This window comes from Apteryx mantelli, chromosome 12 (assembly GCF_036417845.1).
Source record: "Apteryx mantelli isolate bAptMan1 chromosome 12, bAptMan1.hap1, whole genome shotgun sequence".
Taxonomy (NCBI): Eukaryota; Metazoa; Chordata; class Aves; order Apterygiformes; family Apterygidae; genus Apteryx; species Apteryx mantelli.
This window is the reverse complement of record NC_089989.1, coordinates 23,692,939-23,705,208: the sequence shown is the minus strand read 5'-3', so window position 1 is coordinate 23,705,208 and position 12,270 is coordinate 23,692,939. Positions and strand designations below refer to the sequence as shown.

The 12,270-nt window shown below is 37.3% G+C and overlaps 1 protein-coding gene across 4 annotated transcripts in view; it reads left to right on the top strand.

The window, feature by feature from the left end:
- Positions 1-12,270, top strand: part of SHQ1 (SHQ1, H/ACA ribonucleoprotein assembly factor) — a 70,412-nt gene that overhangs the window by 8,927 nt on the left and 49,215 nt on the right. For all 4 annotated transcript variants that reach the window (XM_067303498.1, XM_067303496.1, XM_067303497.1 and 1 more), the window contains one exon: positions 1,605-1,732. In XM_067303498.1, coding sequence (XP_067159599.1) covers positions 1,605-1,732 — 128 coding nt within the window. The remainder of the gene's footprint in view (positions 1-1,604; positions 1,733-12,270) is intronic.

The following is a 12,270-nucleotide window of genomic DNA, read 5'->3' as shown; positions in this document are numbered from 1 at the left end:
GTGCTTCTTCCTATGTAATGAAGGTGGAAATGATTCTTTGTGCCCTTCAAGGACAGTCTCTCCAAACTGGAATATTTCACGTCGAGGGAAGCGCAGAAACTTCTAGAAAAATACACTAAGTTAAAATTGTCAGAACTACTAACACAGTACTTCCTGCAATACTGATTTACTGGGAAATGGGTATAATCCCCAGTGGGGATAACTAATATTTGTGGTGTGTTTTGAGGAGGAAGAGGGATTTTGGTGGCTTTTTTTCTTGTCTTTAGATATTTTGAAGCACAGCCACAGGAATTGCTCTATTTGTTCTGAAATATGTAGGCTTAACCCATTTGAGGTATTTCAGAAGGTATATTTGCAACCCCCCCTTTTTTTTTTCTTCTTCCTGAGTCAGGTGTTTCAGAGGCAGTTCTGTGTCATTCTGTAGCAAGTAGAAACAAAAGACGTGTTTTCTCGAGCTGCAGTGTCATTTGGAAGTACATTTACTATCTCAGTTTTAATAGTTCCTAACTGGTAATGTGACGTAAATTACAATAATTCTAAGTTTCCATCTTAGAGACCATATCTTCTAGCCTTGAAGATGAACTAGAACCTTTTAGTTTAATGAATATGTTTCAGAGGCCTCAGAACAAATGATACCAGCCTCTTGTCTTCAACTAAAATTATAGTTTTCCTGTGCACCCTGATGCGAAGGATAGTTCTGGAGGAACAGTGGCGAGCAGAAATATTCTGTTCATTTTAAGGAAAATGCAGACTGGCTAATATTTTTAAGTTACTTTTTAAAAAGACACTGGAGGCATTGGAGAAACTGTTAATGTGAGAGTACAGCAAATTACGGTCTGCGTTCAGTGAACTAGGCAGGTTTTGTACAATGACTAAGAAATTATTAAGAAATATTTCCTGCATTTGTTCCTGCATACAGTTCTCATTTTTCATTCTATTGTTTGGCTTGAAGGAAAAAAATGAAGATAAGAGGAGGCTTAGAACTTGAATCCTTTAGTATAAATCCTTCCAGACTTACTATATTGAGTTTCTACCACAGTGGCTTTGTGCTGAGATGGTGGTACCTCTTTTACAGAATTCATGTACAGCTCTTCTTTTTCCACCTTGCTACTGCATACCTTTGTTTACCCAAAAGTCAGTTCCCAGCCCTACTCTCAGATCTTTGCTCTCCAGCTGCATACATCTCCTCTCCAAAGTATGCTTGCTTTGAAAACAGAACTTCCCAATGAAGTGAAGTTTGCTGCCAGAGCGATATGCTGAGAAGTCCTCTTTGAAATGTTTTTCCTTTAGATGGATCCAAAACAAGTCATGCTACAAACTCATCAACTTCCTAAGCTTCTGGGCAGCCTTGGAAAGGTTGAAAAAGTATGGGAGGGGGAACTGTAAGATAAAAGAATATTGTTGTTTATGCTTTAAAAATGAATATTTTCTGTTTTTAAGTCAAAGAGCAGATACTGCTCAGGTTTGTTCTTGTTCTTTGGAATTGTATTTCTAACAAATGGGAAATAGCCTAGAACCAAATTAGGTGTATTCCTTCTGTTTATTTCAGTTTATAGCACATGTGGGTATATTTTTATGCACAACACATGACTCTCTTTTTCCAGGGCTGATTTTTTTGAAGATGAAGCTATTCAGCATGTTTTGAAGTACAAACCGTGGTGGGTTGATGCCCATAAAAAAAAGATGGCCTTGCAGGAAGAAAGCCATCAGGAACATGACAGGCAAACTTTTGGTAAGAACGTATCTGTGACAATTAATTGTTGTGGTTTCATGTTATGTACTAGGTTATTGTTCTTAAAGAAAAAAAAAAGTGTGGTTTTAGCCTACAATTTTCAGTCTTAAAACTACTGTTCTTCATAGAGGTGAGAAGTATTCTGCATTCTGCCTTGCTTTTTCTTTGAAGGACAGTTACGTACTGAAATCTTTGAGAGCGTTGATGTCTGGAACTCACAGTATATGATAAAGTGGTCATTTCACCTTAAGCATTTATCTGTTAGTTTATGTAGGCTCGAATGTGATCTCTTTTGTCTCCATAACATATTTCAGAGTTAACCCTTCCTAAAGGCCAACTAGAATTTCAGCTGTCTGTGCAGAGAAAATTCCTTATTAAGGGTATGCTGTAGTTTTTAAGATTTCATAGGAGCTGCCAGTGTCAGTAAGTCGTGGCATTTGAAATCAAATCAAAACTATCTTTGTATAGTTATTTTAATAGCGAGAAAGTGGGTCCTTTGTGTGTTGGTGGTGTTTATCTCTTTTCAGACTTGTAAGTTATTGTTCTCCCTTTCCTGGCTGTATTTTCAGGGGAAAAGTTGTCAAAACAATTTTTGTTTACTTACAAATATGGTGCAGATGCTTTGCAGCAAGTCTACCAAGGATCAGTTGGGGAAGACTGAACTAGCATCAGCCTGTATTTCTGTGAGATGTGCATGTCTTCTGTAGGATATGTTCTATTTTATTTATACAGTACCACAGATGTTCATGGCATTTATTAAAGGCGTATCTTGTTTTATTGCACTTTGCTTTTTTGCGCTTCACAGATATTGCATTTTTTACAAACTGAACGTTTGTGGCAACCCTGCATTGAGCAAGTCTGTCAGCGCCATTTTTCCAACAGCATGTGCTCACTTTGTGTCTCTGTGTCATGTTTTGGTAATTCTTGCAATATTTCAAACTTTTTCATTATTATTATATCTGTTATGGTGATCAGTGATCTTTGTTACTATTGTAATTGTTTTGGGGTGCCACGAACAGCGCCCATGTAGGACGGTGAACTTGTGTGTGTTCTGACTGCTCCACCGACCAGCCGCTCCCCCGTGTCTGTCCCTCTCCTTGGGCCTCCCTATTCCCTGAGACACAACAATATTGAAATTAGGCCAGCTAATAACCTTACAATGGCCTCTACGTGCTCAAGAGAAAGGAAGAGTCGGACGTCTCTCACTTTAAATCAAAAGCTAGAAATGATGAAGCTTGGTGAGGAAGGCGTGTCGAAGCCGAGACAGACCAAAAGTGAGGCCTCTTGTGCCAAACAGTTAGCCAAGTTGTGAATGCAAAGGGAAAGCTCTTGAAGGAAATTCAAAGTGCTTCTCCAGTGAACGCACAAATGATAAGAAAGCGAAACGGTCTTATTGCTGGTATGGAGAAAGTTTGAATGGTCTGGATAGAAGATCAAACCAGGCACAACAGTCCCTTAAGCCTAAGCCTAATGCAGAGCAAGGCCCTAACTCTCTTCCATTCTGTGAAGGCTGAGAGAGGTGAGGAAGCTGCAGGAGAAAAGTTTGAAGCTGTCGGAGGTTGATTGATGAGGTTTAAGGAACGAAGCTGTCTCCATAACATAAAAGCGCAAGGTGAAGCGGCAAGTGCTGATGTAGGAGCTGCAGCAAGTTATCCAGAAGATGTAGCGAAGAGAATTGATGGAGGTGGCTACGCTAAACAGCAGGTTTTTAATGAAGATGAAACAGCCTTCTAATCTATTGGAAGAAGATGCCATTTAGGACTTTGATAGCTAGAGAGGAGAAGTCAATGCCTGGCTTCAAAGCTTCAATGGGCAGGCTGACAGCAAGAGACCTAGAACTGACAGCAAGAGAACTAGAACTAGAAGTTGAGCCTGAAGATGTGACTGAATTGCTGCGATCTTACGATAAAACTTAAATGGATGAGGAGTTGCTTCTTATGGAGGAGCAAAGAAAGTGGTTTCTTGAGACGGAATCTACTTCTGGTGAAGATGCTGTGAACATTGTTGAAATGACAACAAAGGGTTTAGAATATGACATAAACTTAGTTGATTAAGCAGCGGCAGGGTTTGAGAGGACTGACTCCACTTCTGAAAGAATCTCTATTGTGGGTAAAATGCTATCAAACAGTATTGCATGCTACAGAGAAATCCTTTGTGAAAGGAAGAGTCAATGGATGCGGCAGGCTTCAGTGCTGTCTTATTTTAAGAAATTGCCACAGCCTCCCCAGCCTTCAGCAAGCACCACCCTGATCGGTCAGCAGCCATCAACATGGAGGCAAGACCTTCCATCAGCAAAAAGATTACAACTTGCTGAAGGGTCAGATGATGGTTAGCATTTTTTAGCAATAAAGTATTTTTTGATTAAGGTATGTACATTGGGGTTTTTTAGGCATAATGCTATTGCACACTTGATAGACTACTTGATAGTATAGTGTAAACATAACTTTTATGTGCACTGGGAAACCAAAAAAAAAATTGTGTAACTCGCTTTATTGCGATATTTGCTTTATTGCAGTGGTCTGGAACTGAACCCGCAATATCTCCGAGGTATGCCTCTATTCTAATGCTATTTTTATGGATTCTAGAGACTTTTTTTTCTAAGGGAAAATCTTCATGTGTCCTTTTAGAAACTAAAAAGGATGATTTCAAGATTAGCAAGTGAACCTGTAACAGTACTGTTAACAGGTAATTGAAATTACTTTTTGTAGTCCTTTCTGCAATCACTGTGTACAAGCTATTATGCATATTCTTTTATTGTCTTTTGCTCATTTCCTATGTAGTATGAAAATCCAGTGTTACTAAAGTAGATAATGATAATCCCTTCAGCAGAGATTCTTCAACAAATATAATACCTGCACTTTCATATGTGATACAGGGGTAGAACAATAGAATTTGGGTAAATGCTGTATATTTCACTGTGAATATAATCTGATCTCTTTTCAGCCTTTGAAGCCAGAAATTGTTAATTGTATCCATCGCAAGCATTTGATTTAAAAAGCATTGGGCAAAGGTACAAGAGGCTGGGAAACTGAATAATGAGGGGTTCTTTTGTTCATTATCCTTTCACTTCTTAGTCAATGAAATATTGATGTTTACCTGTGTTAAGGAATATAATGAAAATGAAGAGCAGCTGGATGATTTTATTGATTAAAAATATTTTAAATCCAAATTAAGGTCCTGAAGAAGAATGTGTACATGTTACTGTACTTTATGGGCAGTAACAATAGGCAAACTACTCAAAAGTCTGGCAGTCCTGCTGATAAGTTATGCAGAAATTGGGACTACATAAAAGGTTTCTCTAAACCATTTGTTTTAACAGTGTGTGTGGTGTTTTTTTTGTTGTTTTTTTTTTTAATATGGATGTTCAAAAAACCTTAGTCCATTTACCTTCATGTGGCTGAGTAAAGAGGCTTATATGGTTTGGGGAACTTCAGTAAATTTAAGTAAGGTACCATCTGGTGTTTGGGTTATGTAATGACAGCAACCCTTGCCCCCTCTTTTTTTCCTTAACTTAAAAAGTCCTTACCTTTGATAACATAGTTACTGTTGTTTGAATGGAAACAGCAGCTAGTGATGACAAACAACTGGATGAGGATCTGAAACCAGTGGAGATTCCTAAACCTGAGTTAGTTGTGGTAAAAGAAACCACCATGAGAGGGAGTACAGGTTCCACTTGAAGGTCTCTTATGAGTGAAAATAGAAAAGGGCAGGAGGTAGGTCTGGGCTATTGGATCTGGAATCTGATGATCAATTGGATGAATTCCCTGTGTTTTGTATTGCTTTTATGCTTTTTTCCCCGCCAATGGGATAGTCCAGCTAGTCTGAGTTACAAATTCAGGACTTCTTATGAGCTGAATGCATTGGTCTGCAGTAGTTCATATTCTATTTTGTCCACTTAATAAGTGAAAATGGCATATAGTCGCATAAAATGAAGACTGTGCTAAATGAAGGACCTTCTTTACTAGTTGGGAAATTTTTGCATCACTTCCACTGGAACTAGTTAGAAATCTGACTGCACTAAGCCAAGGCGTGCTATATCCCTAAACCAGTAGAGAGATGGTCATTGGTGTTAGATTGTGCTTGTAGTAAGAAGCATGAGAATGCTACTGCTTAAGCTATAAAAAGCCAAAGGATACTAGAACATAGAAGATGAAGGGGCACAAACTTTGTATGTATTGCAATATATTTTAAGAGATGTTATGAAGTGATGTATGGTGATTCTTTCAGCCTGTGCATGCATGTATCCCCTGCAGGTAGGTGTGAAATCAAACTTTTTTTTTTTTAATAATCAGATTCAAGTGTCCTCTTAACTTCTGGACCTGTTTAAGGGCATAAAGGAGGAGGGCCTGAGATCTTCACTCAGGTTCTTTTTATTGCCTATGGAAGAAGCGAGGCATAAAATGAGGAATACTCAGACTGCTTAGTCTTTCTGAGTTTCAAAGTCATGTGTCAGGTGTGTGTAAAGAAAACTTCTAAAATAACAAAAAGGGTAGTTTCCTTCATCTTTCCTCCCCATTTCCCAATCTTCAGGGATTTTGACAAGGTACAACTCATGATAGGCTTACTACCCTGGTCAGCTTGCACAAATATTTGGCTTCCATGAAGAAAAGTTACATTCTTGATTAAACATATGCAAACTCAAGCCTTTACCCAAGAATGTGGAAATGCAGACATGTGATAGAAATCATGTCACCAGAGACACTGCATCTTGAACTGGAGAAGCCTGCTGCTCTCAGACATGGGATGGTGTATATTTTGAGGGAATGTTCATTGCAGATAAGACTGTTGAATAAGTGATATGAAAGTAGGAGTGATAATATTAAAATTGAAAGGAGGTGACAATACAGCCTACCGTGGTATTGGGGTAGTGACACCAGAATTTGCCACCTGGTGTTTCTATAGTCCGTGTATTTTGTTGTTGCTGCTGCTATTAGGACAGTTCCCACCTAAGCTGTGTTTGTGGAATCCCTAATGTCATGCTGGGACCGATGTCTCAAGTTACCACATGAAAAAGTGAATTTAGGGGGAAAATGACATTAAAATTTAGCACGTTTATTAAAAACTTTCATATTCAAAAACACTTGAATCAAAAAAAATTTTTGTTTCTTCCTCTTGCTGATTTATACTGATGTCTGTTTTTCATCTTAATTGTTTTCTTGGAGCCAAATGCCTGATTACTTTTCTCTTTATAATGTCTTTGGCTGCAAGGAGTAATTAGAAATACAGATCACTTTTTTTTTTTTTTTTTGCATGGTGTTAAAAATCAACTGAGGACTTTGGTTGATTACTGCTCTTATTTTCATCCTTGGTGATTTTTCTCTCTTGTTTTACCTTTTTTATTTTTATTTATTTTTTTAAATGTCTCATTACCAGATTTTTTGTGGTTTTGGATCAGCTATTTTCATTGGCATTTAATGTCTTCAGTTCTCTTCTGTCCTCTCCTCAAATCTATTCTTAATTAACCCTTTCTTTCTCTACAGCTTTTGTGCATGGTGTGTGTTTTTTGTCTGTCTTTAATTTCCTCTTTTTATTGTACTAAATGTCTTTATTTTACTGGGCATTACAATCATTATCTTGTCACATCCCCCCCCCCCCCCGCCCCCCCGGCTTTTTGACCATCAGGCAACTAAGATAATTGTCTTTGCTGCAGTATGGCTGAGGGTACCAGAAGAAATACTACAGAGCAGGTTTCACCATCGTGTTTGCAGCAAAATATCATTTCAGGAGTGGACACTTTTTCTAAAGCTGACGGGGCCAGATCTTGTTCTCTCTTACAATGTCTAATGCAAGTCAAATAATACTCTGTAAAGCTTAACTAATTACACAGCCTTTCCCATGAGGGAATAAAACTCTTGGAAAAGCTTCTCTTCTGCAGCTGAAGTTTACATTAGTTTTGCTTCTGGAGATTCCAGATGACAGGTTTTATATTTTGTAATGGTCACATTCAACTTAACTCAACTTAACTTAAAAATTCGTTTTTATTCTATTTCAAATTGCACAATAGTAGAAACTCCATTTTGGGCAATGCAATAATCTTCAAAGGTTCAGGCTGACATATGTATTTAATATAACATTAATATGATCCAGGGATAATTTATTTTGTTTACAGGGCTCTCTGATCTCTTTTTAGAATAAGAATTTCTTTTTAAAGATCCACCTTTTAGTAGAACTCTGAATGCTCAAATATATACCATTACTGGTAGTTTTGCAGGTTTAAGATGAATCACTTTTCTTCTTCATCAGATTTCTGAAGTTGTATCTGTTTTACTGAGTCTTCCTGGCCCTTACAGTATGTGTACCTCAGTGGCACTGTCCTGTGGCAGAGCAAGTATTTTTCCATGTGAGAAAGAATTACTGTTTATTCATGCAAAATTCTTAAAATATAAATAAGTCCCTATTGTAAAGTATCACTGACTTTAAAAGGTGACAACAATAAGATACAGAAGAAAGAATGATGCATGTCTTCAGTATGGTTTATAGGAACTGCAGACCTGTTAAAGAATCATGACAAAAATTAGTCTAAAGGGAATTGTGTGATCTAAGAAAGACAGTCGGAGTCCAGTGACTTTGTGGAGAATGCCTGCAGGCAGAAGGTCAAAAGTGATATGAAGGAAGTGGTGCTGTAGATGTTGGTTTGAGTTACAGAAGGGTGGAAGCTTGACGCTGAAGACAAGGATTTTTGGTTGGAGCTAAAATTTGAATGGAGGAATTATAAAGAAGGTCATGAAAGCGGAGGGATGAACAAAACAGATTTGACTGATCACAGTTCAGAGTGAATATAGGTGTACAGAGGGATACAGTTCAGTGTTTTTTAGGACTCCGGGGTTCATTTCCTGAAAATTAAGGCTTGTCTGATCACGTTCTTCTTGACAGAGCTTTGGGGGTCTCAAAGATGGCTCATTCCTACAAGTTCCCCCAAACGACTCCATTAGAAGGGAAAGAGTGCCTTTATTTAACCTTCAGTGCCAGTTCCACTCTTTTCAGACACTGCAGAATCCATACAGGAAAGAGATGTTATCAATGCATCAGCACTGTGAAAAGATTCAACAGCCTTTTATACCTTATCAGACAGCAAAAAATTCAATCACAGGAGAAATCAATGGAAAATCAGCATCATTAGTTCTGTTACCCACTTTAAGTTTACAGTAGTATTTTCAAGTATGTTTAAAGCAGCATCCAACCCTGGGGGGGAACAGTGATCCTGAGCAAAGCCTCTGGACATCTTTCTAGTCAGAATAGTAATGCATGTTGTTTTCTCATGTCTTAGGAAGAGCTTGAAAGAAGTAGAGACCTGTTTCCTACTGATAAAAATGTTGCTAATCTTATTCCTAAATAATCTACTTTCTGCTAACTAATCTCCCTCTTTCTCTGGTGTTGCTGATTTACTAGCTTATAGGGATGGAAGTACACATTTAAAATCTGAATTCTATAGCATAATATTTTAGTTCACATTTAAAAAAAAAAAAATTCCAGTTCCTCTGATTTCCTTAAAGTTTCCTTCAAAGCAGCCATGGACTTCAAGACTGTCTTTGACAGGGCTGTAACCTAAGGCTCTGCTTTCATCAGAAAGCTGGGCCAGCTGATCTCCAGGGGTCCTTTCCAACCTAGGCTCTTCTATGACTCTACGAGTCAGAGCACTGAGATTGCTTTCTGTCTAGATAGCACATTTCATCTAAGGACCCCAACACATTTATAACCATTTGTAAGCGTCACAGTAGTCTTGAGATACAGATATTACACAGACTTATTGTTGAATAACCTGAACCCTACCTAGAATCTAAGTGGTGAGTACAGCTATATAAGATTTTAGTAACACCATAATAAATTACCCTATAGCTGTCAGACTTCATCCTCCCTTTTAGAGAGATTAAATTGTGCTTCACTGACTGACAGTTGTTACTGAGGAACAATTTGAAATATGCTTATTCTAACAGGAGAAAAGGCTAGTTTAAAATAAGTAAAGGACATGATCAAAAAATAAAGGTAATCTGTAGATTCGTCTAATTGCAGATTTGTCTATGAGAAGATTAATTCATCTGAATCCTTTAGATGTGTGTGTTTGCATATAACTTATGCAGTTATATTGTAGCAAGAAGAGGCATGATTTTGGCACTGACAGATGTACAAAACATTTTAAAATGAAACTTAAAGAAAACTTACATATTTAGGATTTGATAAGTAATAGCAGATGCTGCTTTGCAGGAGCTTGGTTTTAATTACTCTTCAGGTATTGTTAGATAAAACATTGGTAATCAGTGTACAAAATATGGGTTTAATATAGCAGAAAATGTAATTATGATTTTATTATTCTGTTAATCTTATACAGTTGTATTTTTAAATTAGAAAAAACAAGAAATAGGTGGTGGTTTGGATATGTTAATAATTAGTTTCAGGCTTGGGAAATTTATTATTCAAAATCTTTAAGGAATGGATAGATCTTTATTTGTAAACTGGAAGTATTTTCTCCAGAGAGAAACTTTATTAAGAACACCTGGCACTTTGCAGTAAGTAAGTTAATGAACATCTTGGACCATTTACCTTTGAGATTTGTCTAGTCTACGTCTTGTTAGCTGTTGTCTAGTAGGCCTGTGTTTTCTGTGAATATGGTCCAGTTGTATATGATACAGTCTTTTCTTCCTTTAAAATGCAAACTCTCTGAAGCATAGTTACCTCTTATGTTTTACAAAGTTCACTAGGAGTTTCTTTGATTTCTGCTTAAGAGGGGGAATATAGTTCGCGTTTACACATTCCTCTGAAATGTGGCTTTTAAGTGTTCTAACTCATATTTGTTAGTAAATCTTTTAAAGTCAATTTGTTTGCTGTCAGTGTTGGACTGTTTCTTATCCCTGATGATAGAGATATCTTGGTTAATTTTGATCAGTCATGAGACAAAAACAAACCTCGGCTTGTAGCCTTTGGAAAAGAAGAGGCTGGTAGGTGTACGCTCAGTAGCGGGTCCAGTAGTGAACATTACCAGTTTTTGGAGAAGAGCAGAACTTATATTCCTGATAGGTGTATGTCTTGACTGATAACTATAGCAAATGCATTTAGGTGGACCTGGAACTATGGGGGTACTGGGGTAGCTGTTCTGCACCCATCACAACAGGGATTCTGTTTGTGACAGATTCTGAGATACTTTGGAGTCATTATTTATTTTTTATAACAACTTCTTTAAATACTCATGTAGTCACTGGAAGTGATTTTAAACTTTATGGATCTGATCTGCTTTAATAATACTTGCTTACAGTCTCTTCGCTGTTTGCTTTTTACAATTTCTCATAGCTTTTCTTTTTCAGCATCAGTTTCACCTCTCCAGATTTGTGCTTCTCTTCAGGATGAAAGCTCTATTTGCATATGATTACGTAATAAATTGCCTTCTACTCCATTAGAGGGTTTTGTTTTGAAAGCTAGCTGAAATCGGAAATGCCTTTTCTTTACCATTTGACCCTCTCCTAACTGTAAACACCCTGTTGTGATACTTCATTAATCCCGCCCTACTGTAGCAACTTACAAAATGATTTTTGTTATGTTTTTCAGAAATTGATTTTTTCAAGTGCACTACAACATTGCACATATGGTTTTATGGATAATTTTAATATAAATGATAGCGGTGACTCACTGAAGAATCAGTATAAATTGAGAACTTATCAAGAAATTTGCTGATGGAATATAGATACATCTATATTTGTGAGTTAAGGGATAATGCTGAACTACATTGTATTAATGAAAAAACAGTAGAATTGCCATAGTTTTTGCTAAATTGTCATTTTGTACTAGATAGCAATTGGATGAGATCGGCTTTCTCAAGATGACATAAAAGCTGGAATTCCTTTGTGTGGGAGCTTGTGAATAAATGGAGACTGGCTTGACTCCAGAGAAATGTTTAGTTCATAAAGAAGTTTCCAGAGGAATTTAAATCAAGTATTTCATGGTTACGCAGCTCATAGAAACATTAAGAAAGTTCATAAAAGAAACATTCAGAAGTTTTTTTTCTCTTCATTTGTAATTTTATGTCTTGAGGTATGCACATGCTTACATGCCTTTGGCATCAAGAATATTTGTTTCAAAACATGTCATAAAATTAGAAAGCTTGTAGCAAGCTCCTGGGATAAAGACAACCACATGTCTAATAGAGCAATTGTTTCCATGAGAATAGGGATTGTGTAAAATGATGAGCAGTGTTTGAGGAGAAACATCTCTAAGAACATTTGTAGTCATCCTTAAGATAGAGAAATGGGTGTAAAAGGAATTTGGTTTGCTGTGGATTATAACCTTTTCACTCTGCAACCCCGGCTGTAAGCTCCTCGTGGGGTTTAGCTGCCTGTGTTCCAAGGAGCCATGGCTCTGACGTGGCCCAGCTGCACAGCCTTGGCTCAGGCTGCTGAGAGAGAACTGTGGGAAGGTCTGTAGAAAGATAAGAAAGGTAAAATTACAGGTTTTTTAGACAACTTAAAATTTTTTTAGATAGGATCATTAGTAACTCAAGGATTCCAGAGGTGCATCATGGAAAGTATAAAATCCTAAAGTAGAAGAGTAGG